The sequence below is a fragment of the Triturus cristatus genome, chromosome 5_2 (genome assembly GCF_964204655.1).
Source record: "Triturus cristatus chromosome 5_2, aTriCri1.1, whole genome shotgun sequence".
Lineage (NCBI taxonomy): Eukaryota > Metazoa > Chordata > Amphibia > Caudata > Salamandridae > Triturus > Triturus cristatus.
This window is the reverse complement of record NC_140588.1, coordinates 133,621,121-133,649,052: the sequence shown is the minus strand read 5'-3', so window position 1 is coordinate 133,649,052 and position 27,932 is coordinate 133,621,121. Positions and strand designations below refer to the sequence as shown.

At 46.5% G+C, this 27,932-nt stretch overlaps 1 protein-coding gene across 1 annotated transcript in view; it reads left to right on the top strand.

Moving 5' to 3' along the window:
* The window catches only part of PHLPP1 (PH domain and leucine rich repeat protein phosphatase 1), a 520,000-nt gene that overhangs the window by 335,227 nt on the left and 156,841 nt on the right, over positions 1–27,932 (top strand). Inside the window, exon 6 of the mRNA XM_085606901.1 lies at positions 13,825–14,055. Within this exon, the coding sequence (XP_085463027.1) occupies positions 13,825–14,055 (231 nt within the window). The remainder of the gene's footprint in view (positions 1–13,824; positions 14,056–27,932) is intronic.

Sequence of the window (27,932 nt, the reverse complement as noted above, 5' to 3'; positions counted from 1 at the left end):
AATGCTACAAATGTTACAGTATCATCACAATAGAATTAGGGATGAACAAGAACACGAGCATAAACGCATGAAGGATACAAAAATGAAAATGCTAGTTTCTCAGACAGTACCAGCAGATGGTCACAAAAAGGGTGTGGCACATTCTGGTGATTCTGCAGTTCCTGTAAAGGGAACCTGCAATTACTGTAAACAACTAGGCCATTATGTACATGATTGTCAAGTCCTGAAACGTAATATAGCTACAGGTATTGCAAAAGAGAGACCACGATTAGTTAGACAAGATCAGAATGAACAAGGAGCTATGCAGCATGGACAGTCCATGCCAGTTCAGCAACAGTCTATGCCAGCCTCACAGCAACCCATACAGTTTGTGCCAGCTGCACCACCGTTGCCTGCTACTGCCACACAAACCACAACACGACAAATGTATCAGACTGCACAGTATGAATACCCTGAGTATCAGCGTTACGCATGAACCAGCCTAGAGAGGGAAGTTGACTTACCGCTTATCGAGATTCCGGTAGATCAAGAAGGACCTTATGTACATAGTGAATTATTAGGTCAAGATAGAAAATTCTTACTCGATACAGGGGCAAGTCGAACAACCATAAAACGTAGTGAAGTTCCAGGGGCACCCCTCTCAGGCTCTCAAAATGTTTCCCTTGGTTTTTCAGGAAAACCTATTGTTAATGAAGTATCACAGCCTCTACCACTTACGTTAGGACCTTTGACACGAACTACAGATTTATTGCTTACTAAATCATGCCCAGAAAATCTGTTAGGAATTAAGACTCTGAAAGCACTAGGAGCCATAATATGTTGTTCTCCGGAAGGAGTAAGGTTGTTTTTACGTGATTTTAAAGGTCACTATGTGTCTAGAGACATGGATCCCCGACTACAGACTTTACCAGTACATCTATGGGCACAAGGCCCTACGGATGTTGGCTGCATGAACATTACACCCTATCGAGTCACATTGAAAGCAGGAGTGGTACTACCACGAATGCGACAATACAAGTTACCGCATGATGCTGTAGTGGCTTTGTTGAAAATCATTGATGAGCTAATTGCCCAGGGAGTAGTTGTAGAAACAGACTCCAATGTATGTAATTCACCGATAATTCCGATTCTTAAACGAACTGATCCTACTGCTCCACCAGTGTACCGATTGGTTATTGATTTGCGTGAACTAAACAAGTGTATTGTACCACAATTCCCTGTGGTCCCTGATATATCATCATTGTTGACAGCAATTGATTCCGAAGCAACATTTTTTACTGTAATTGATCTCAAGAATGCCTTTTTCAGCGTCCCAATAGATCCGGAAAGCCAATACTTGTTCGGATTCAGTTTAAATGGGCGCAGTTTTAAATTCTCACGCGCTCCCCAAGGATTTACAGAAAGCCCCAGCATCTACAGCCAAGCATTGAAACGAGAACTTGACAGTATCCACATGCCAGTCAATACTGCACTGCTTCAATATGTCGATGATCTGCTGATCACCGCGAGAAGCGAGCCAGAATGTGAAAAAGCTTCTCTGACAGTTTTACATTTCCTAGCCGACAAGGGGCACAAGGTGTCCCCTTCTAAGCTGCAATTCTGTGTTCAGCGAGTTATTTATCTTGGTCACTCGCTGTCCAAGGAGGGAAGGCAGCTTACACCAGATCGCATCCAGTTAATTGCTAACATGTCAATACCCCAGACACAAAAGGAGGTGCGGGCTTTCATAGGCCTCACTTCATATTGTAGGCAGTGGATCCCTCAGTACGCATTTCTAGCAAAACCACTCATTCAGTTAACCACACAGGAGGCAGCCACATCGACTGTTCTCCCTTGGACTCAGGAACATACACAAGCTTTTGACAGCCTAAAAGAAGCTTTATGTCAAGCACCTGTTTTAGCAACACCATGTTATAGCAAACCTTTTACACTCTTTGTTACAGAACGCGAAGGTACTGCCTTGTCAGTACTCACTCAGGATCAAGCAGGATCACGCAAGCCATGTGCTTATTTTTCCAGTACATTAGATCCCGTAGCTCAGGCTTTGCCTGCATGCCTGAAATCAGTGGCAGCGACAGCTTTAGCAATCAGACAAAGCGATGCCATAGTATTAGGACACCCATTGACAGTTCAAGTACCACATGCAGTAGAGGTTCTTGTGAACCGAACACAAACGCAACACTTGACCATAGCAAGACTTACCGGTTATGAACTGACATTGTTTCAACCACACATAGAGATCCGACGGTGTAATACATTGAATCCTGCTACACTATTACCTGTAATTGGAACAGACCCACTAGCTCATGATTGTGTTGAAATCATTGAAATAAAGACGAAACCTAGACAAGACTTGACAGACGTTCCATTGTTAGATCCAGACCTGACGTTGTATGTAGACGGATCATGCATGAGAGCAAGTACAGGAGATTTAGTGGCCGCGTATGCAGTCACAACAGACACTGAAGTTATTGAGACACATTGTATAGATACTCTGTCAGCCCAAGCAGCAGAACTTATTGCTCTAACGCAAGCCTGTATTCAAGCCACAAATAAGAAAGTTAATGTATACACTGACTCACGTTATGCATTCGGAGTTGTACACGACTTCGGCGTGCTGTGGCGAGAGAGAGGTTATCTAACGTCCCATGGTGCCCACATTCAGCACGGGCCCCTCATTCATGCTTTGTTAGACGCAATACATCTACCCACTGCTATATCGATTATGAAATGTAAAGCACACACGAAGGTTACTGATACCATTTCTCAAGGCAATGATTTAGCTGACAGAACAGCTAAACAGACTGCTCAGAATCGCACATTAGACATGACAAAGCCAATAGTTCAGACCCCAACACAGTGTATGACAATTAAGGATCCCGCACTTGACGTAATTGACATACAGACACATGCCACAGCAGAAGAAATAAAGAAGTGGACTGAACTAGGAGGGATCCAGACAGATCAAGGATGGATGACGAAGGAGAAATCTGTATGGTTTCTCCCTGATTCCATGGTTCAAGCCATTATAGCTACAGTTCACAGTCCAGCACATTTAGGAGAGAAGGCTATGCTAGACAGCATTCAGCACATTTGGTTCAACAAACATTTACGAGCAGCAGCTAAACAAAAGGTTCGTACCTGTATGATATGTTGTCAGTTTAATCCAGGAAAGAGTGTTCCCGTAGAGCAGGGTGGATTTCAGCCTCCTGACCATCCTTTTGAAGTCCTCCAGATGGATTATATTCAGATGGAACGTTGTCGAGGATTCAAATATGTCCTCGTAGTTGTCTGCGCTCTCTCCCGTTGGACAGAGGCGTATCCCGTATCAGATTACACTGCCCCGACTACTGCCAAGCAGCTAGTTCGAGAATTCTTCCCACGGTACGGTTTACCACGTGTTGTATATTCAGATAACGGCCAGCCTTTCTCATCCGAATTAATGAAACATGTCTCACTCTTGTTGGGATATCAGTGGAAATTCCACTGTGTCCGACACCCCGAGGCAGCAGGTCTCGTAGAAAGACATAACCAGACACTGAAAATCAGACTGTCCAAAATATGTAGAGAGAAAGGTGTCGACTGGATAGTAGCATTACCAGTTGCACTCTTTTACATGAGAATGGTAGCACACTCTAGAACAGGGCTATCCCCGTATGAGGTGATCTTCGGTAGACCGCCGAATATGTGGGGGACGCCTATACCACGTAAAATAACTGATGTCGACTGTAATATGCTGACAGATTACTTGGCTTCCTTGATGTCTGCACTACAATCTTCTCGTTCACAGGTAGCTGCAGCCTTTCCCGACAACACTGAGGCGAAACCCCATGACGTTGTTCCGGGTAATCTTGTCTTTGTGAGAAACTTCGACAGGAAAAGTCAATTGGAGCCCAGGTGGAAAGCACCCAAGTTGGTCCTGTTGACCACAAGAACAGCCGTGAAGATCGAGGGACGAAAAGGGTGGATTCATTCAAGTCACGTCAAAAAATTTCATGGACTTCCTCCTGACACAGACAGTACTGCCCGTGTGTCTTCCCCCATTGACTCAAAGCTACCTTTGGCTGAGGCCAGTAGCACCGAACTCTATAAACAGAAACTCAGGTCCAGATCTAAACTGTCGGACGATTTGATTGTTTAAGTCCTCTCCAAGGTGAAGCGGTTGAATCTGTCCCGACATGTACCCCTTAGGTCTGAATCACGTAGAGTCCAGAATCATAATGAAACGACATGCTTATTGTAAATTACTGCGTAACCACTGTATTGTGACTTTATTAATTTTGTCTTCCTTGAGTTTTTTAATAGTTACTGCAAGTATATTGTTGCATATGTATTATCCTGTTTCTAAACGTGTTTTCAATATAACTGATGAACATTCTTTTAGTGACCTACCGCCACATGAATTATCTTATAGACTTGCGCTGCGCAATAACACATTCATTAGTATGTTACATCATTCCCATCAGACTAGTAATGCGACCAATTGTTGGGTGTGTGGCCGACTCCCTCCCTATCAGAATAACAAAGGAGTTCTGCCTTTCTTTCCACATCCATTCACACACAATGGCTCCTGTGGAGCATGGTTTAGTTTATTAAATTCCATAGACCCAGACACAGCAGTTTATCAACAACATTGGATATGGGGAAATCTGAATCTAGTTTTATTCAAAGTCTGTCACCCTAATAAGGAGGGTCACCCCAGTAGAACAGGAACTGATTTAGAAAATGAAGTGTATAAATTAGGTAATTTTACGCCTAATCTTATGATTCTGAATGTCAAATCCGAAGTTGAACTAATTCTGCCCACTATGCCAGTATTTCCAGTTAAGGGTGAATTATGTGTAAGAAAAGTTGGTTCCATACACATGGGCCATAGCCAATGCGTTACTACAGTAGAATATAGTGATCAAGGTAAATCTTCATTTAGAGCTTCTCGCCATTCTTACTTTATATGTGGTCAGACGGCATATATGCGTCTGCCTCTAGATTGGGATGGTACCTGTTACATAGCATTCCTTTTGCCACCTGTTTTCCTAGCTCCCCCTGATTATTATCGAAATGTTCATTTAGTACACAATAGAGAGCAAAGAGATCTCCCAGTTGTCGATTATACTGAGACGGCATGGGACAAGTATGTAGATTTCAATAAAGGTATCTTTCCCTATATAGGTACAATATCAAATAGTAAGCTGATACGCAGACTCACCAAGACTCTTGAAGCTGTAGTAAACGAGACTATAGCCGCCCTAGGCAATCTGACAGAGGAACAATCAGTGATGAGAATTGTTGTTCTCCAGAATCGTCTTGTCCTTGACGTCATCCTGGCCGATAGGGGCGGAGCTTGCAGGGTCATCGGATCCAGCTGCTGCATATTCATACCAGAAAATTCGCCATCTGTATATAAAGCTATAACACGCCTTCATAAGATTGTAAGCCAGATACACGAAAATCCAGGCACTTGGACGTGGTCCGGGTGGTTTTGGAGTGTGATATCAGCCTGGGGATGGAGAGTTCTATCCTTCCTAGGTATTGGCCTTCTTATACTCTTCAGTTGTTGTTTATGCCTGCAAGGTGGACCAGCGATTTGTGGTCTGTGTGCCACATCATGCATTCCACATCACAGGTCCCGTTCAGAATGCCGGAAGGAAGAAGAAATGATGCTCCATGAGCAAATCAATGGAATGATGAAGATTGATGTCTCGTGAAGGGCAAGAAGGGGACAAGGAGGGAATGTGGAAATGTGGATTTTCCTGATCAGTTATGTCCCCTATCTTGGACCCCAACGGTTCTATATACATGTTACAAGTACATGTATGTTCCCTCCAGTTCCAGTTTCTAAGACGCAAACATATGTGTGTCTACCGTCAACATGTTCTCTGTCAGATCCGCCGTCAATGGGCTGGATATTCGATTCCTAAGTATGAAAGGCCACCGACTTTATATGGCTAAGTTACTCCATTTTTACAGTTCAGGCGAGTAGGCCCGATTCTGTCCTCGAAGCCTTTCCCTGCTCTCTGTCTCTGACAGCTTCAGCTTGAGCTCGCATCTGTATCCATGAACTTTGTCCTACTCCCTGTGCAGCTAACGGTGCCTGCCTCGGCCAGTTTTCGCCTGTCTGCCAAGAAGTTGTATTTCACCTTCGAATTATCTATTTTGCTCTCCAGCCGATGCATTCCTGTCCAGTGATTTAGGTAAACATTTCCTTTAGCTCACAAGCAAGGGACTCAGCCTTTCCGTCCTCCTGCAAGTGATTCATAGCCCTGTTGCCATGGAAAGTTTTCTATCCCTCGCATCTCATATAGACACTTAGACGCTTGTACACGTACACAGTCAGTATAGAATAAATTCTGTCCGAGAGTCCTTCCTTGTGGATAACATAGTTCTTTAAACATAGGATGTTAGATATGATTTGGGATTAGGTTGACTTGACCCCAGACTTCTCGTCTCCACATGTAGAGCTAAATGTCAAGTCCCCTTCACCCCCTAGTTGCACGTCAATTACACGTCATGCTGCCGCGCGCGCATCTATGCCAAGTATTATCTTATAGATCCACCTATGTCTGATAATTCTAACCAATCATGTTTCTTTTATTCCTTATTACGCCTAGTTTCGATTATGTCACTGATTTTGTCACTTTTCTTATCAAATGTTACGCCTTCTACATTCGTTTCATTGTAATGCACTTATTATAAAAATACATGTCTGTTAATAAATTATTGTACTTCACTTCCTGAACCCTCGTGGTGACGGAACCTGAGGGCCGCGACTCGAGTCGGCCATTTTGAATGGAATAAAGCCCATTAGAAAACCTCTTATACCACGGATTCTGCCTCTTGTTATTTTGAGCTATTTACTTTATTTTAAGATTCCGTATGAAATTCAGTCCGGTAATATTTATTTTATTTACCACACACCGATACCACTCCTGCCCAGAGTTCTCAAAATCAGGATTGGCCCGACCCACTTCATCCTAGTAGCTGTGGATTGGGCAGGGTAAGTTTGGTATCCTGAATTTCTAGCCTTAAGCATATGTTCTCTGGTCAGACTGCCCACCCTGGAGAATCTGCTGTTGGAGCAACATTGCAGGTTTCTACACCTGAGTCTTCGCAATCTCCATCTTCATGCTTGAAGATTTAGCAGTGACTGCTGAACGCCTTCGACTTTCCTTCAGAGGTACTTAATTTTAGCTTGGCAGCGTGGCGTTCCTCGATGTAAAATGTATATGCCTGTTGGGACAAATTTATGGTTTGATGCAACACACACTAGATTGATCCCCTCCAGATGCAATTATCTGATGCCCTCTTGTTTGTTTTTATCTTTTGCTCAGCAAGGCTTTGCTTTGGGCACAAGAAAAGGTTTTTTTCTGCCTTTTTATGGTTGTTCGATCAGCCTTCCTTGCTTAAGTCGCCAGTTGTGATGCAGTTTTTGAAAGGGCTTCAACGCGTTTCTCTCTTGTCCATTGTGATGTCCCAGTGGAACCTTAATCTAGTCCATACTAACTTGAGGTTTCCTCTGTTCAAACCGCTTCACATCCTCCCCTTATAGCTCCTTACTTTCAAGACTGTTCTTAATCGGTATCACCAGCACAGGTGTCAGTGAGCTTCAGGCCCTGTTTTAATGTGCCATATACCACCTTCTTCCCAGACAAACTTGTTCTGCGGACTCAAACATCTTTTCTGCCTAAAGTTGTGACGCCGTCCACGTTGGTCAAACCATCACTCTATCGGTGTTATATGCTTTGCCTCACCCCTCTAAGGATGAGGAGAGACCCATTATTTGGACCCCAAGACAGCGCTGAGCTTCGACATAGATCGTACCAAAGCACACCAGCTGGACAATAAGCTCTTTGTGGGGTTTGCTGGTGTGAAAAAAGACAAAGCTGTGCGGAAGATAATCATCAACTGCTGGACCATGCTCTGCATTGCAATATGCTATGCATTGTCCAAAAACTAGCCTCTGGAATGACTACATGCTCAAGCTACCAGGGCCAAAGCTGCTACCGTTGGGTTAGCACACAAAGACCCTGTCCTAGACATATGCCGGTTTGCTACGTGGACGTCCCTCCATGTGTTCATGAAGCACTATTGTTTGGACAGTTAGGTCTGCCGAGGAGGGCATTTTGCCCGCTTGGTGCTGCAAGACTTTCTGGTTTGAATCCATTCACAGATTGCCTTCAATAGGTACTGCTTTGGTATCTGTTCAGAAAGTGAGGAATGTGCAGCTAGAAGAGTCAGAAGAGCATGTTACTTACCTTCAGTAGTGCTTCTTCTGGTAGACTTGTAAAGAATATCTAGCCACAGATTCCTCACCCATCCTCCTCATTTTGTGATTAGACTATATCCATTAGCCTAAGTCTAGAACTCTGCACACTGCTCACAACCAATTCTCTCTTGGCGCCTACATGGGCCCTGGACATCATTTCCAGGGCAAATGAAAGCGTGCCAGGGTACTACTGAAAAGTTTCTGGATCCAGTCTGACTCGTTGGGAATATTCAAAATGTGAGGAATCTAGATGTCTCGAAGGAGCAGCAGGCCATTTCAAACAGACAAGTCTCCTGGAGATTTAATATATCACAACTGTTCATTTCATAAGGGATTTGAAATTCAGACTAAAAGCCGCCAGGTATTTTCACCTCCATCCCTGTTCGACTTTAGGAATAGTTGCAAAAGCCTCCTGGTGCAATCTGTGTGGGATTCGTCTCATAATTCTTATGGGCTGGTTTGTCTTATGTAAGCAAGGCAGTCAATTTAGTTATTGAATGTGGCGATCTACAACAAATATGAATTATGCTGTAAAACACCTTTCTGTTGACCCTTTTGGAAGCAATCGAAATTTTAGCCCCACCCCTGCTTTACAGTGTGTTTTGTCTTGACAGGAAGTCATATTTCAAAACGGAACATACAGATGCAGGGGGACAGTATTAAGAGAAGGCACAGATAATTATTTTGTTTCCAAAATCTGATTGTACTAAAACAATTGCGAAACCCAGCAGGGGTAGAGCGTCAAAGAATATTCTCCACTGAGATGTAGCGGTTAAAAAACGTTGTTATTCTTAGAAAACCCTCAACCACCAGGGATCCCCTTGGTGGCATGTTTCATCATTGGGGTTCGTCACGATCCGCTGTGGATCGAAGCATGCTACGACCAGGCGAATACACGGAAGCACTTGGAAAATATTTCTATGATAAAGACAGTATAGGTGAGGAGAGTGGGAAGTGAGTGATAAACAGGATTAAAAATACCTCATTAGTAGGACCCTTACGTTTATTCCTTCCTCTAGTCGGTATATTTAAAATCAGGGGGTTGTGGTTGAAGTAGTCTACAATTAGTCAATTTCTTCAAATCAGTCAACCTGTTTCGAGCCTTTCCCCCTATTGGCTCTTCGTCATGAACTATAGGAAACCAGTTCCTATTAGTACCACTCCTTACAGCCCCTTAATAGGAACACAATCAATGGCATGCGATGTGTGATTCACATAACATACATACGATTTGTAATAAAGTAACCTGTAACGTCATTACATATATTAATGACGCCGTACTAGTGCGTAATGGTCTTGACGGGGAGGCGGGGACCTGTAGTCACACCTTCGTCAAGGCTGTCCTCGGCCTTTTGTTTCAAAACCACGAGAACTCCTCAGGATCCGAATGATGCTCAAAGGGGTCCACCTCTCGACATCCCCAACTCCACCATTTGAGTTACAGAGTTTTGGGGCGATCAAGTGAGGGAAGAGAATTAGGGCGGGAACAGCTGGGAAGGGGAAACCTGTAACCAAAAAACACATCAATTAAAGCATGACTGTAATCACAGCTACTCTCATAAAGGTCTCACTAGAAGGGAAGTAGTACCTGTAACACAAGCTCCACCAATCTTGGTGTTCCTCAAATCTTACTACTTCCGGCGCGATTCGTCTCGCACAGAAGGAAGATACACAACACAAAACACACAGGTTATTCCGCATTCACCACTCCCTCTTGTCTTATCAAACCACTCCCATTACTCATACATACCCTGGTTGTTCCATTCCTTATTTTATAACATAAATGAGCCAAAACAAGAATTGCCCCCAGCAAAGAAGGAAGAGAAAAGGTATCAGATCCCAGGGAAGGTACAGCTTTCCAGTCTCGATAGTACCCAATAAAACAGGTTGTCTCTGAACATAGTATCAAGCCAATTGCTTCATTAGCTTAAATGCAGAATCTCCTAATCCACTAAATGCGATAGGGACCTGTAACAACTCTCCTTCTAGATATATAAAGGCCTCAGTAAAGGTAACAAAAGACAGTACTGACAAAGACTCCCACAGTCAATTGTTCAGAACGTGAGCGCGTTCCATTCCAACACAGCGCTTCACACGCCTTGGTAACACTGTTGCTTCAAAAGCCCATGAAGCCTCGACACAGTCTTGCCTGGAACAGCGCTGCAGAAGCCTTGATGCCACACTCTCAGGAACACCTCTGTCGGCGCTTGAAAACTGGAAACGACAGACTCCGGTGCGGAAGAGGACCGCGAGTCTGTCACGGAACAAGGAATGGCTCGCAAATTCAAAACGGCAGCCGTAGGGGAAAGAAGGTTCCGCTCCTTAATTCAGGACGGGCGGGTTCTATCTATGAAAACCGAATTACGCACGCAACGTGATGCGTGATTCTTCATCTTATACCAGGTGACTCCGCCCACCATGGCATTCTGGGAAATTTAGTCTTTAGTAATACAAACAGAATAACAGCCCGTTAAGCAGGCGCACAAGGTCATACCCTGACAGTTTGTGCCTGATTTGATCCCTGGAGACCGCATTGGCAAATAGCTCCAATCTAAAAGTAACTTGCTTTAAATCTTTCTTTCCTTCCTGCTGAAGTAGAGTTAGATGCAATGGTAGCGAGGCAAAACAGTTTTCTATAGGTTAACTACAAAGTACTTTATTACAAGATACACTTCTATGTGATTGGTGCTTGGAGTAGGAAAGAAAAGGTTGTGCTTAATTTACTTTCAACGAAATTCTTAGAAAGACTAACGAGGTTAATGTTTAGATCCAAGTTCTCTTCCAAAGAATGTGCCTTCTAAAAATGAAAACAATCTTGATGAGTCAGTCGTCAGCTTGTGGTCGGTGCCAGCCTTACAAATGCCTGAACAGGAAGGTTGTCCACAATCAGTTGTATGGCAGTCTTAATGCCACTAACGTGTTTTTTTGTTTTTACTCTAGCGAAAACTTAACTGTTTTATCTTTGAATGAGTCCAGGCTTTCTCAGGCTTATCTGCCAACCCTCTTTGTTTTGAATAAGAATAAAAAAATCTGGTATTACCCTCGAGAAATCCCTTCCCAACACACCTTCCGAATCATGTTGCACTCTACTATGTCTTTGTTCTTTTCTAAAAGGCAGAGAACCTGTGTGCAATTTTCCTTTGTAGTTCATGACTATTAAGTAATGTGTATAGTTTCCTGTCCTGTCTACTGAACTGTTAGTACTAAAGATCTTTACCCTGTTGTGCTTTGGGTTCTCCATCTTTGCAAGCTGATATTGTTGCTCATGGTCACAATATGACTCGATCTGGGTTTAAAGCATACAGCACTTGCTTCTAGCCCACTTAAAGCAAGCCAAGTGTGCCCCTGTTCTTGTTTGTTTCTCTAAATTTGAGCACTTTTACGGTTCATTTCCCATTTTGCATCGATTGAGTCACAAACAAGCTACAGATGCCAAATAGGTTGATTAACTTATCTAGTTGGGGCTTGAGCTATTAGAGAAACAGGAGACATTGCATCAAGATACTTCCTAAGCTACAGATATCTCCAATTGTTTAATTGTTCTCGCTCTCCAGTGGGCATAGTCCATTGCGGTACCTCTGTATTGTTTAAAGCTGTCTATTGTATAGAGGAAAGGTTTTGTTTTGTTTTTGTTTTTTAAGTGGCAGTGGAATTGTGGGTAGGAGGGCAGTGTTTTTGTTTCCTGACGAGGCCTGTTTTCTCATAGATTAGGTTCCCCAGACATATTTGTATTCTTTGAAGAAAACGTCAATGTTACCTGTATAGGTTCTGGTCTGCTTACAGGTCAGTCTGAGCATTGCTGCACCAAAGTTTGTTTCTTGTTCTAGATCCATGAATCACCCTCTGTCGCTCATCATCACTGATTTCTGTCAGTCAGGGAGCCTAGGACTGTCAAAATGATATTATCCTTGGACACCGAGCAGTTTCTCTGTAATAATCATGTATTTAGGGAGGTGTTGTAGTTGTTTGATAGTATCATCTGATCTTATACCCCGCTTCTTCAAAAAGGGTATTGTAAAAGTATGATGGACCGTTTAGAGTCAACTGTAAATTGTGTAGGAACTTGTCTAAGATTGAAAAATCCTGTAATGCTCGCTACATAATCCTAGTTGAATAGTGAATGCTTTACTCTTTAGTCATGTATTTGTGGCCCCACACCACTATGCTTGTGATTTGAACTTGTAGCAGGATTATGGTTATCATTGAGGTACTGCTGGAGGAAAGAGATACTACGATTTGCTTAGTTCTGCCCTTTTTTCCAGATCACATCTGACCTGTATCAGGGGTTCTGATAACCTTTTACTCTCCTCTCTTTCTTTGTGTCTCGAAATGCATTAACCTAATAATTTGTCAATTAACCCAGAAACTTTAACTTTGGCATCAATGCCTTTTTCATCTACCCTCCTCATTTCTGAACTAGAGCAGGGGCTTGGCTCAAGGCGGTAGCAGCCAAAGGGTAAAGTCTCTATGACTTTTATGATATATCGTGGCACTTAGATTTCTGCAAAGGATGTATCACTTCCAAAAGTTGCTCCAAGTTGTTAATCGTTTGGAACAGGAACCAAAATCTACAACACTTAGCACTGTGAATGAAGTCTACCCTATAGTGTTCAATCTAATATTTAAGAAGGTATTGGTTATCCCATTTACCTGAGGGAGCTAGGGATACCATCCAAGGACAGACCCAGGATGCTGGTACTACCAATGTGCATGGAGCAGCGTGTGGTGGAGGGTGTTTCATGCAAAACGAAAACCATTCAGCACAATCAAATTTCATTTTCAGTATTTGAGACGTCAGGTTGTCAGTCCCCGCTTGGAACCCCTCTGTTCTCAGTGCGTCTGTCTAGAACTTAATACTGATACGTTTGTTTGGTGTAGTGAGGTTGAATCTCCCTCATTAACTTGCCATGTGTTAGGCCTTTGAAGTGGGAGCAGCTTTGCTAGGGAGTATGTATCTACCTTACTTTGAGCCACGTTTACTGGCCATCTATGAAACATGCACTCAACCACCACATCTCCCACTTTCTTCTTTTTCCTATGGTTTCAGTGACTGAATTTGCTTTAACAGACTAACCTTGAGGTTGGTCTGTTAAAGCAAATACAGGCCTTGTACTTCGTGTTGAATGGCACTAGAGCTCTCTAAATGCATATCACAGGTGCAGCCGCAGCTTGAGGTAAGGGCACCATTAAGGTAAGCAATGTACATTGTATTGCTGCAGTTCTATTCTTAATAGTGCATGAGATTATGATGGTTGGGAAAACTGGGTCATTTCGCACTGCTGCATGGTTGATGGCTCCAGCTTTGACTAATGTGAAGGCTGAGCATACCATAATCGCTGTGTCCTTGTAAGCTGTTGTTTGAACTGAATCATTGAAAGTCCTTTGCTTTAATCAGTAACTTGGTTTGGTTTTCTCCACAGGCAGGCACGGTTTGGCATAATGCCTTTGTCTGCACTGTTTATCATTGCCTGTTTCACTGCTTTTGTTGGTTCGGGAGGTTGCTGTACACAGCTGTTGTGTTCCTTTTGTCTTCATTCACCCCTTTCCTTTCTTTCTTGCAGTTTGCAGACATTTCTGCTCGATGGGAATTGCCTAGAAACGCTTCCGGAAGAACTTGAGACTATGCATCAGCTCAGTTACTTGGGCCTCTCTTTCAACGAGTTCACGGACGTCCCAGTGGTGCTGGAGAACCTGACTTCCATGGACAAACTATGCATGGCTGGGAACTCTATGGACACGCTCCGGCTCCAATCCTTGAGGAGAATGCCACACATTAAACATGTGGACCTAAGGTACATATTTACTTGGCTAAAGCCTTGGATCTCCAAGACCTTTCTCCTTAGCTTTACTGTTAACATGGTGGCATATTTAATGTCATTGCTGGATAAAGGAATTTGATGGCGGAGTGCACATTCCATATTTCTAGAGATGCTTAAAGCTTCACTAAATCCAGAAATGATGTTTTAAGATTTTCTTCTGATGGTGACAGAACTTGGATATGTTTATCCGTACTGGTTTATTGAGAATTATTTTCCTGTCTTCTCAGTTCAATATATTTTACAGTTTGTTGAACGTTGGAGAACCTAATGCACCGATTCACTGCGTAAATGTTATTTTTTATACCACGTTGAGGACTGTGGAAGCAAATATTTGCCTTGAAATAAGCATAAAGGGCAAAAACCATCTTTCAGCTCGTCCCATACGTAAGAGTAACCACCATGCCAAGTTCTTTTGCTGATTCCCGTTGAGCACAAGTGGCAAACTCTGAAGTTTGCTAGCTTTTACTCTTTTCTACAATGGCAGTGTTGTCTTGGTGAGATGCAGTCCAAGATTTGAAAGGCAGATTACATACTTGGGTATTTGTAACATGCAAGAAAAACTGGCAACAGAAGGCTAGACTAGACTTCTGTTTTAACTTCTCTTGACAACGGGTATCCGCAAAATGAGTACATTTCTGTGTAATTTTCTATTTCATTGCTGGCTCATTTACATTGAGCCCATTAATTGCATTCTTTAGTTGTCTGGTGCCTCTGCACAGGGTGATACCTCATATTCTTCTTTTTTTGTGCTTTTCTCTACTCAGAGGCCAGTATCCCACATTGCTGTTATTTTTTTTTTTTTAGGTTGGAAATTAGCCAAGACCTTTTGATTTTACTAAAATTATGTACATCATATGCTTACATGAACTTTAAGATAGCCCTCTACCACCATTGTCTGTCTTTGTTGATCTCTCCTCCTTTCATTCTTGCGTATCCAGTAAACTTTTTGTGTACCTTGTGATACCCTCACCTGTCTGTCCGGTCTCCCTTCACTTACTCCCCCCTCACCAACTTTCTTTCATGTGCCACTGTTGCAGATTTCGCCCCTTCCTAGGTTTTGCACACCAGCTGACATAGAAACAAGATTTGCAGACTCTGCTCTTTACTATATATACAGTGCAAGTTCTGTCTGTGTTCTACTTTTTATATGCTTTGGGCAGGTACGGTTGTCCATTCCTTGTTCTCAAGTGGTTTGAAAAACAATTATCCCTTTTGACAAAGTAACATATTTTTCTTGTTCACATTTTAAAACGTATATTCTAGGTTTAAATACACGTTTCATTTATATATTGCTTATTTATGCCCCTGAGTTAATGATCCTATAACAGCAAAGCAATTCAAAAGGGGCTCGGTTTGATGCCACAAGGTGACTAGATGCCTCCACCCATGATGGCAGGTACAGTACAGAATAATACAAGGTTAACAGAGGGAGAGTACACCTCTATTTAAATAAGAACTATTTCTTGAGTTTGTGATAAATAATTGAAAACATTAATAGAGTAGACAGTGGTGAAACTAACTTCGCTTTACAGGAGACTCTGAGTGTAGTTAGAGATAGGGGAAGGGTGGGGCTGGCATGGGGAGAAGGAGAATGCAAAGAAACTGATGAAGTTAAGATGTAGAGGAGATATTTATTACAGTCATTTTAATTGTAAATTACTCCCAAAACATTGTGTGGGGCAACATGGAAGAACTAGGTGTAAATCTACCAGTAAATGGCAAAACCTTCCGGGACTACGACAGAGGTGGAAGGCAGAGTGGCTGTTGTGCAGTAGGATGCTCAGACATTGCAGCGTCCTGGTCTACATAGCACAAGCCATGAGTACAAAGCAGAGGATGCGGATGGCTATTTTAGGAGTAATCAGAGAATAGTGATTTTGTTGGAGAGACTGAAGGGAAGCAACACTGAGAATAGTTTAGAAACTTGGATGAAGTAGTTTGTGGCATTGGAAGGCCTAATTTTTCTTTGTGGTAAAAACTGCACACTACTCCTGTTTTGAAAATTCCACAAGGAATAATTTTGAAGGTAAGAAATAACAATGGTTTTGCAGCGTGAATCTTTCTGGATTCACTATGCTGTGCATTATTCCGCGATCTTGTGGTTGGGTCCGGATTCGTAGTCTTTTCTTTGTTTTTTTTTTTTTTTTTTTCGTAGCCCAGGTGGGCGTCGACGTACACCATTTGGTGCACCTCCCGTGACGTCGTCGTGCTTCCTGCGGAAGTCCCACCTTTGGGGCGCCATCTTCAGATTCTTTTTTCCGCCGTTGGGTCTGGATCGTCATCGGGAAGCTCCAGAATTACACTCGAAGGAAGAAAAGCGAGTTTCGTCGATAGAAACACTAGAAGATATCAGGAAAGGAAGAGATTTCATCAGGAGCGCGAAGAAAGGAGGACCAGCGCCCTTTTTCTTCGACGGCCTTGGAGAATGCACGCTCAGAGACCCTGAGCGCAATGGACAAGACGCCATTCAAGTTCTGCCCAAACTGCCACCACAAGTTCGCGCAGAGAGACCAGCATCCGGTCTGCAACCTCTGCCTACCGGTCGATCACCAGAGTATCGACTGCAACGCCTGCTCAGCCTTCGCGCCGAAGACACTCAGGGTGAGAGAGCGGCAGAGAAGGGCCAACGCCAGCATGGACGGCAAGGGGAAGCCCTCTACGCTCTGGGCCTCTCCTCAGACGACGAGGACAACGTCGCCGAGACAGCCGAAAACTTCACGGTCGTAGAGACCGACAAGAAAAAAGAAGACGAGGTAAGAGAATCGTCGAGCGCAAAACAAAAAGTACCTCGACAACACGAGGGTGACTCGAGAAAATCTGAGTCAAAGTCCACGAAGGGAGCCCCGGCGCCGAAAACTTCGACATCCAAAGGGGGAACCACGGACAAGAGGCCGAGCGGATCCTTAGATAAGGACTCCCCGGTGCCGAAAGACGCCGAAAGGCAGGGGTCGTCGAAAGCATCCCATGAAACGGGCCGATCGACGCAGAAAGAACGTTCGACGTCGACGCAAGGTTCATCGAAAAGACCCGCGGTCGACGCCGAAAGCATCTCCGAGATGGAGAAGAAGAAGAGGCGGCTCGAGGCCGAAATGGAGAACATCCTTCAAAGAAAGAAGGAGTTCGACGCCAGAATGAAGGAATTCAAGATTCCAACGGTTCCATCAGCGGACGTCGAGGAGGTCGAAGACGAGTTCGACGCCGAAGGGCTGACAAGGGAACTCGAAGAGGAAGAAGAGCCCTATTATGAGGGAGAAGCCGAGGAAGAAGACCAACGGTCGTTCTACGAATCGGCGGCATCTACCAGCAACGACGTCGAATGGCACGATCTCGACACCGAAAACCCGGAGGAGCCCGTGGACACGTACCCTTCGAGGCCTTCGCCACCCGACGACATCGGGGTCTACAATATGGTGGTCAGGAGCGCAGCAATGGCCTTCGGCGTCAAACTCGACGAGGAGAAACCGAAAGCCGATTTTCTCGTCGAGACACTGCTCCCCATCCAGACAAGGAGCCAGTTCCTCCCCATGCTACAAAGCGTGATGAATCAGGGGAGAGAAGCCTTCAAGGAACCTGCAACCTGCCGGTCGATCACGCCCAGGACAGAGAAGAAATATAAGCACTCCTCCCTGGACCCCCCCTTACATCAAGGGTAGCGTGACCGCGGACTCCATCATAGCCTCCACGGCCAGGAGAAGGGCCAACGTACCAGCAACTTCGGGCCCACCCCCGGATAAGGAGAGCAGGAGGATTGACCTCACAGGAAGAAAGGTCGAGAGGAACGCCGCAATGCACTGGCGCATGGCGAATTCAAATGCACTCCTCAATAGACACCAGTACCAGCACTGGGATGAGATGGGGGAGTTAGTAAAGCACCTCCCCGAAGAATTCCGGCAGAGAGCCTCTCACCTGATAGATGAAGGCAAAAACATCGCCAACTCCTGTATAAAGACGGCGTTGGATGGGGCAGAGACTTCAGCAAGACTCAGGGCCATAGGGGTCACAGAGAGGAGGCATGCATGGCTAAGAATCTCGGGATTCAAACCGGAAGTGCAGAACAACATCCTTGGCACACCCTTCAATGGAGAGACACTGTTCGGAGCAACAGTGGACGACAAGCTCACCCAGCTGAAAAAAGAAAACGAGACGGCGAGGTCCATGGGGGCCCTACAGCTGAGGGGAATGAGGCGAGGAAATCCCTCGAGAAGACCCTACGGTAGGGGAGGAAGCCAGCAGGGGTCGTCGCACCAGGCGTTCCAACAAAGTCAGCAGGGTGAAGGTCACGGACAAGGTCAACAGAAGCAAAACTGGCAATATCAACCTCGGGGCCAGTCCTTTCGCGGTAGAGGGAACGGACGTGGCCAAAGGAGGAGAGGGGGCGAACAGCCCTCGACAAAGTGACTCAGCACGCAAGAGGACGCCTACCCTCGTCAGGACCCCAAGGGTGAGGCGCAAAAAAGTGTCATCAGGGGGAAGAGAAAATTCAAGAGCCTACGAGCATACGACACCAGTAGGCGGAAGACTGAGGTTCTACCTTCAGGAGTGGCGGCGTATAACCACAGACAAGTGGATACGGAACGTTGTGCAGTACGGGTACTGCGTAGATTTGGAGAAAAGACCTCCAAACAGGAAACCAAGGGGAAGACTGAGATCGGCCCAAGAACTGGCAATACTCAGAGAAGAAACGCGGAAACTCCTACAAAAGGGAGCCATAGAGACAGTGCCGTTCAGAGAACGCAACAAAGGGGTCTACTCAAACTACTTCGTGGATCCGAAGGTAGACGGAGACCTCAGACCCATACTAGACCTCCGTTACCTAAACAAGTTCATCAGAACGCAAAGGTTCAAAATGACTTCACTGCAGGAGGTTCTGCCACAGATAAGAGAAGGGGACTTCATGGTCACCGTGGACCTCAAGGATGCCTATCTTCACATCCCAATAAACAGAAGGCACAAGGGCCTTCTAAGATTCAACATCGAACAAGAACACTACCAGTTCACGACCCTGGCCTTCGGATTAAAATCAGCACCAAGGGTCTTTACAAAATGCCTGTCGGCGGTAGCGGCGCACCTACGAAGGCAGGGAATACATGTCTACCCCTACTTGGACGACTGGCTGGTCAAGGCAAACTCACGCGGAAAGTGCGAGAGGCACGCAAAACGCGTAACAGACACCCTCACAAAACTGAGATTCTCGATCCACTGGGGAAAATCATCGATGGAACCAGAGCAGGTGAAGATTTTCCTGGGGGCAAAGATCAACTCCCGCAACAGTACAGTAGTGCCCAGCGAGAGGAGGACAGAGGCTCTACTGAAGGAGGCGAAGCTCTACCAGAAGGGGCGAGCTCTGACAGTGAGGGCTGTGAGCAAGATGATGGGGATGATGGCGTCCTGTATCCAGCTGGTGCCGAATGTACGCCTGCACATGAGACCATTCCAGGAATGGCTACAACAACAATGGTCACAAGCAAACGGAAGCTGGGAGGATCTAGTGGTTGTTACGCACGCAGTGCAGGAGGAGATAACTTGGTGGAACAGAGGCAACATAACAGCAGGGAGAAGCCTGACACCACCAATCCCAACAGTGACCATTACCACGGACGCATCGCAGAAGGGATGGGGAGCGCACATGGACAACCTCAGAGTGAGGGGTCTATGGGCCCCAGCAGATGCGGTCCGCCATATCAACTACCTCGAGTTGAAAACAATCCTGCTAGCCCTGAAGGCATTCCAGAGGCACATGTTCAACAAGAGGGTGTTGGTCCAAACAGACAACACCACGGCGATGTTCTACATCAACAAACAAGGGGGGACACAGTCGTTCCCGCTCTCATCCCTAGCTCAGGAGATTTGGAGATGGGCCATACCTCTCAGGATAGATCTACTGGCAATCCACCTACCGGGGAAGGACAATGTGGAGGCAGACTGGCTAAGCAGGCAGACCTCAGCATCACACGAGTGGGAGCTCAATGGCCAGGAAACAGAGAAACTCTTCCGGAGATGGGGGACTCCCACAATAGACCTTTTTGCAACACGCCACAATGCAAAATGCCAAAGCTTCGCGTCCAGGCAACCAGATCAGCAATCCAAGGGAAATGCCCTATGGATAAGCTGGTCGAGGACATTTGCCTACGCCTTTCCACCGATACCCCTGTTGCACAGAGTGCTCGACAAGTGCAGAACCAGCAACATGACCCTGATCCTGGTGGCTCCGCAGTGGGCGAGGCAGACATGGTTCTCACAAATTCAAGAAATGGCACAAGGCGACCCATACAGGTTCGAGAGGAGGAAGGACCTGCTCTCAATGCAAAACGGGGAGGTCCTGCACCCAGAGCCAGAGACCCTCAACCTGGCGGCATGGCTCCTGAAGACATAGAGTTCGCGCACCTAAGATTGCCGCCGAGCACGATGCGAGTGCTACGGGAGGCGAGGAAACCAACTACACGAAAATGCTACAGCGCAAAATGGAAGAGGTTCACTGTGTGGTGCCGGAAAAAGGGCCTGCAAAACAGAATGACAAGAGACTCAACAGTACTGAGGTACCTCACACACCTTCTAAAGAGTAACCTCTGCTCGAGCTCACTAAGGGTACACCTAGCGGCCATCGTGGCCTACACCAGAGGTGAAAAAGGTGGAAGTTTCTTCAGCTCGCAGGTGGTGAGGAGATTCATGGAAGGAGCCAAAAGGATGGCCCCCCCGAAAAGGTTGCCGCCGCCGGCATGGAATCTGAATGTGGTCCTGACGGAGCTCATGAAGGCACCGTTTGAACCCATTCACAAGGCCACACTGCAGATGTTGACTATGAAAACAGCCTTTCTGGTGGCCATAACCTCACTACGCAGGGTGAGCGAGCTTCAAGCACTAACGCTGCAGGAACCCTACATTCAGATTCACAAAGATAGAATAGTCCTGAGAACGGACCCACACTTCATGCCCAAGGTAGTGTCGGCGTTCCACATAAATCAGGCTATCCAGATACCAAGTTTCTTCCAAAACCCGACTACAAACGCAGAAAAGGCACTGCACACCCTCGATGCCAGAAGAGCGGTGATGCACTACATTGAGAGAACCAAGGAACTCAGGAAGTCGAAACAGCTGTTTGTGTCCTTTGCTACTAGCTTCATGGGTAGACCAGTGACTAAGGGCACCATCGCAAGGTGGATTGCCCTCACTATTCAATTCTGCCACAAACAGGCTGGACAGGAGCTAGCGGAGGGGCCGCAGGCTCACTCCACAAGGAAGAAAGGGGCCACCGTGGCCTTCCTGGCGAACACGCCCATCCAGGACATATGCCTCGCGGCAACTTGGGCATCTGTGCACACGTTCACGAAACACTACTGCGTGGACATTCAGATGAACAAGGAAGCACAGGTTGGACAGAAGGTGCTTCAGCACATTTTCAACGACCAACGCTCATCTACCACCCAGCCGCCACAGAACTAGGAAAACCGCTACAAAATCGATGCACAGCATAGTGAATCCAGAAAGATTCACGCTGCAAAACGAATAGTTTCTTACCTGTCGGTGTAGTTTTGCAGCTTGAAGATCTTTCTGGATTCACTAGCGAACCCACCCACCTCCGCCAGGAAGATGAGGCTGGAGGAAGAGGGGGTAAAATGGAAAAGATCAAAGAAATACAAACATACAGATAAAGGAACAAGAAGGATTAATCAATCGCCTAGGGTTAAAAAAAAAAAAAAAAGAGGAAAGGAAAAAAGAACCCGAAGATGGCGCCCCAAAGGTGGGACTTCCGCAGGAAGCACGACGATGTCACGGGAGGTGCACCAAATGGTGTACGTCGACGCCCACCTGGGCTACGAAAAAAAAAAAAAAAAAAACAAAGAAAAGACTACGAATCCGGACCCAACCACAAGATCGCGGAATAATGCACAGCATAGTGAATCCAGAAAGATCTTCAAGCTGCAAAACTACACCGACAGGTAAGAAACTATTCGTTTTTATTCACGATAAATCAATAGTATTAACCAAAAAAATAACTAATGATGGTCTAATTTACAAATTAAACACATTCTTGCTGTGAGGAAACTAGGTGTATTATATAGTGTGGTTGTGAAACCTCACTGTTTAAGACACTAGCAACCCCTTTAGGACCAGTCCGGGTTTGTTTGCTGAACCGTAGCTCAACCCTAGGTCGCTGTGGCTCTGAGCAGTCAGACTTATATAAAGGAGCAAATGTAAAGCATTTAAACAGCACCAACACCATTGATTAAACAAATGAGAAACTTAAGAAATCTGACACCTATTTATGAAAATAGAGCCGTATTTTTATTTAAATTTAGACAACGAAAAAGATTCACTGGAGGGTTCTGGAGATACTGTATTTTCAAGGTATTGTAAATCATAGCTTTTTTACTTAACCACAAACAAGCATTGGCAAGTTCAAAGAATTTCAAGAAAATCTTGCTTATCGACACCGTTACTCAGAGTTACTTTAGTCGACCAACTCCAGCAGGGAGTCAGTCGGGGGTACCAGCAAGGTCCACAGAAACCGTTACCTCCTTGAGAAGAGCAGTCTTCAGTTCAAGCGTCAGTGGCTCCTTGCCATTGACTTCGATGGAGTGGTCCCGATGCAAGGGACACAGGATGACGAAGATGCTGTGCGGTTGATGGGGTCTTCTGGGGCTACTCCTCTTTTCACAGGCTTGGTGAGGCATTCTTGGCCACAGGGGTCGACGCCCTCAAAGTCCTCTCGAGCCTGGAGAAAGTCCATTCACCCAGTACAGCAGTTTCATTGAAAGTTGCCTTTTGGACGATCTAGCTGCATTCCAGTGACTTCTCCTGGGTCCAGCAGACTAAGGGGCATGTTGTGAGCATCTGGTCCGGGCCCCTTGGGCTGCATGGTAGCAATCCAGGAATCTGGGCTACCAACTCGCCCAAGCAAGCTTCTTCCGCTTTTATGGCCCTGTGTTGCAAATAGTTCAGCCAACTGCCCTTGGAGTATCTTGCTTCGGCTGGGCTCAGGAGTCAACTTCTCCACGAGCAGAACACAGCAGGCACAGTCCTTTTCTTTGCTAGCCACCAGGTGCAGCACATGCAGTCCATGTCGATGCAGTCTCTCTCTGTTCAGTCCTCTTCTCCAGTCCAACGAGATCTGATTTCTGGGTGCCAGGGGTGCCTTTTTTATGTCAAGAAAATGTCACTCTGAAGAGCTCGTGGTGACTCACCAATGGGATACCCTTCCTGGGGACTACTTCCAGTGAAGTGTCACATCTGGCTTTCCGAGAAGGCTCCATTCTGCCTACTCCCAGCATGGCAGAAGCAGTCTACTGGTGTGCAAAGCTCCCTAGCCCAAATCAGAGATATGGCTAAAAAGGGATCTTCTCGCCCCTGACAATTCTGTTGGACACCTGGCTTCCCCTCTCTGTCCCTAGTGTGAGCCTGTCTGTCCAAAGATTAGAGCAGCCCATCTCCCAAGTGTTTGCCATTTGCCCTTCAGAAGTACCTTCCCCTTCGGAGCTTCCCTTTTGCCTCAACTCCCATGTGACTTCCTGCCAGTCTTCTGTTGTGTCCTTTCCGGACGGTATTTACACGTCTCCCAGGAGGGCATAAAGCGGTCTAGGGGACAGACCTCGTTTGCAATCATGAATTGGCATAGGAAACTTTGAGCAACAAAGTGGAAACTTTTTGAAAATTGCACACTGCAATATGTTGCATACATTTTGCCTTCAGCACCAAGTCGGGCTTAATATAACTAGTTGTTTGATACCTTACAGTGCTAACTTTAATTGTCCCAGTCAGATTTTAGCAGGGCTGTGGTGTCAACCTGCACTCTGTACTTGCCAATGGGCTACTAACCTTTTCCTCAGTAAAAATGACAATTGCAAGTTTTTACTGTTACTTTCTAATATACAGCACCCTGCTTTTGGTCTCAATAGTCGTACCTTAGAGGGGTGACTTATATGTATATTATAAAGGGAGGATTGGGCTTTGCCATTGTTTTAAACTGCAACGTTGAGTTGGCAGTTTAAAACTGCTCTTCCAGTCTGCTGTGGCAGTGCCTAATTTGAGCAGTGGTAGTGCTTAATTTGAGCTGGTGGTTTCCGGTGCTCGGCCCTGATTGTTGGCACCGGTGCTTGTGACGGTCTGCCACAAGATGGCACGGTTTGGCTAATTTAGAACAGTCCATTATTAATTCAATATACATTAAAAGTGACTATTACCTGCCACCTAAACCATTCTTATAGCTTTCGGGGCCTGGAATAGTTTGAATTGTCAACCTTGTAGGAGTGTGATGGTTAGTAGTTGTGGTGTTACTATCATTGGCAGCAAGGCAAGCTGCAGTGGCCTCCTGGTGAGAGCCCTGGCATTCTTCTTCTTTTTTTTTTTTAAATACAAATTGAGCAATGCTGGGAGCCATGTTTTACCTTTGTCACACCCAGGGTGGCACAACCAGTGCTGCAGTACCTGGGGTGACCATTTTCTTACAGGTCCTGGGTACCACATACTAGGGGATTACAAGTAAGTTAGTTTATGCCAATTGGGTAGAAGCCAATCAAGCATACATATTTTAAGGTCAAGGCACTGATACTGAGGTCTTGTTCGCAGGCTTCAGTGCACTCAGAGTCGAAAAAAAGCAGCATCTGATAGAGACTACTAGCCGCAGATTCCTTAACGTAGAATTATCCCCAGGTTTGAGACTGGACCCGGAAAACTTTCTTGCCCAGCATCTTTGCGCGCCGGGGGGCGGTACCTCGCGACTCCGCCCCGACGTCCTCCGCGGGCGTGACGTCAGCGAGGTCACATAAGACCAACCCCGGCGCGCTGACGTCAGTTTTCTTTTTTTCCACTTGCAACACGGATCCGGATTGTGTTCCTGGCCTGTTTCAGGCCTTCCTTTCCTGCTTTGTACGTTTTCTTGGGAACAGTGTGCAAATGCATTCGGGCTTCAAGACGTGCTCGTCTTGCGCGCGCCAGTTGTCGGCGACGGAGCCTCATCCTATCTGCATGCGGTGTTTGGGGGAGCACCACGACTCCACAGATTGTGAGGCGTGTCAGCAAATGAAGCCGTAGACCCGGCGGGAGCAACGGATGAAACTCCTTTCGGCACGCATGTCCAGGTCGGCGTCGTCGCCGCGTCCGTCCCCCGCGGACGGTTTCAAGACCTGCTGCTTCAGTCTCCGACATCGTCCTTCTCCCAGGCTGCAAGGGCGTCGCTCACCTCTTGGTAAGTGTCGCAGTTTGTCCCCGAGGCCCGGTTGCCGGCCTGTTGGGGGCGAGAGTACTCTGCGGGTGGTACGGCCTGTGCGTCGCCATCGTATCCGCGACTAGAGCCCAGATGGAGGCCTATGCGGTGGCCTTGCAGGCCTCTTTGACCCTTCCTTCTTCTCCTTCTCTTCCTGGGACGTCTGCGGATCCCTTGCCGCGTGCGGGGACTCCTGCGACGGCGGCTCCGGCGCCGACTGGTTCGGTGGATGTTGTGCTGTCGTGGTGCGGCCCTTCGGGGTTCCCTCTTTCGGACCACGGCGCCTCTGCCTCGCCGTGAAACCCTGCGGGGGTCCCTGTGGTGTTGCAGGAGGTTGCCGGGGCTTGGGGCGTGTCCTAGAGTCCCCCTCGGTTCTCTGGGCAGGCGGCGGCCTTGTCTGAGACCAAGGTGACACCGCTCAGGCGCCGGCGGCTGCTGGCCCTGGCCACGCTGCAGGGGCCGGCTAGGGGTCGGGGCGTGTGCCCGGGCCCCTCTCGTCCCTCCACGCAGGCGGCTGCCTCGTCGGAGGTCGAGTCGATGCCTTTTTGGCACCGTTCCTTAGCCGCCCCGGCTCCGACCCCGCCTTGGTCTCCTGCGCCGCGTGTTGGGGCGGAGGTCGTTCTGGCATCCTCTTCGCTGCCAGTCTAAATTGACCTGACGCCGGTGGCGGACTCTATGGCGCCGGGCTGACGTCAGGTCCTTGATTCGTCTTCGGATGCCCCCTCTTCTCCAGAGGTTCAGCGGTTGTTGGCTTCATCTTCCTCTGTGCCGCCTGGTGCTGTTCCTCACCTTTTGTGTGCCTCTCTTTCTCTCTCGCTCGCTCTTTCTCTCTCTCTCTCTCTCTCTCTCTCGCTCTCTCTCTATCTCTCGCTCTCTCTCTATCTCTCTCTCTCTCTCTCTCTCTCTCTCCCTCTCCTCTCTCTCTCCCTCTCCCTCTCCCTCTCCCTCTCCCTCTCCCTCTCCCTCTCCCTCTCCCTCTCCCTCTCCCTCTCCCTCTCCCTCTCCCTCTCCCTCTCCCTCTCCCTCTCCCTCTCCCTCTCCCTCTCCCTCTCCCTCTCCCTCTCCCTCTCCCTCTCTCTCTCTCTCTCTCTCTCTCTCTCTCTCTCTCTCTCTCTCTCTCTTGCTCTTTCTCTCTCTCTTGCTCTTTCTCTCTCTCTTTCTCTCTCTCTTTCTCTCTCTCTTTCTCTCTCTCTTTCTCTCTCTCTCTTTCTCTCTCTCTTTCTCTCTCTCTTTCTCTCTCTCTCTCTCTCTCTCTCTCTCTCTCTCTCTCTCTCTCTCTCTCTCTCTCTCTCTCTCTCTCTTTCTCTCTTGCTCTTTCTCTCTCTCTCTCTCTCTCTCTCTCTCTCTCTCTCTCTCTCTCTCTCTCTCTCTCTCTCTCTCTCTCTCTCTCTCTCTCTCTCTCTCTCTCTCTCTCTCTCTCTCTCTCTCTCTCTCTCTCTCTCTCTCTCTCTTTTTTTTCTTTCTCTCTCTCTCTCTCTTTTTTCTCTCTCTCTCACTTTCCCTGGGTTTTTCGCACACTGTTCCCATGCTCGCCTCAGTTTTGTTGTGATGGCTCCATGTTGTGACACGGAAAAGCTCTCCAAAGCACACTGACGTCAGCACGCCGGGGTGGGGCTTATGTGACCTCGCTGACCTCACGCCCGCGGAGGACGTCTGGGCAGAGTCACGAGGTACCGCCCCCCCCGGCGCGCAGAGATGCTGGGCAAGAAAGTTTTCCGGGTCCAGTCTCACGCCTGGGGATAATTCTACGTTAAGGAATCTGCCAATCGTCTCTACCAGATACATCGTTACCGAAGGTAAGTAACTTGTACATCAGTCCAAAACATTAGGGGTGACCATACAAAATGAGAAATTTCCTTAAACTTGCCTAGAAGACAACATAATGTCTCCTTTGGGGCCTTTGGATTGGGTAGGATTGAAAGCTGGTGAACTAAGATATCCAAGGATTGACCTGGGGTTGCTCAAGGAGGGGTCAGTTGGGATCTCATAAGAGTCATCTTCGAATGTTAAGACTAAGAGGGGAATGAAAATACAGTGCAGGAAGAGACATGGTGTTATTTAGTGTTTAAAAAATATTTAGCTGTTATAAATGCATGCGAACCAAAGTTTGGTCTGGAAGGATGATAATCATGAAGTGCAAAACAGCATTTAATATTTCAGAAGAATGTTTCATGAAGGTATAGCTAGATCTTCATGGTCAGACCCTCACAATTAAGTTTATTCTGCTTTACAAAATATTCGGGCTACCAAATTTGTGTAGTCTTAGTTTAGGTTACAATGTTGAGGCAACAGGTACCTCTGTGTAAGAAACCAATTGAGATGGGGCTGAGCAAACGAAGTTGCAGTAGTGTGGGTAAAATTGAATTTGTATCCTAAGGTCCGGTAAGAACTATGTGTGGGAGAGATGTATATTTACCCATACTCCCTGGAGTGTATATTGTTTGAGGCTAAGAGGAAGAAGTGCAGTGGTGTTGCCATTTGACACTCCTTTGAGATTCCTTATTTAAAAAATACTTGTTCGAGGCATATGAGCTGAAGAATACATACTTGTGCATAGATCACCATCTGGTGTTGGGCTCAGATGTTTGTGCTTTGTTGTTGTCTTGGAAGAAGTCTTTGTAGTCACGAGATAGGCGACTCCTCCTTTGGA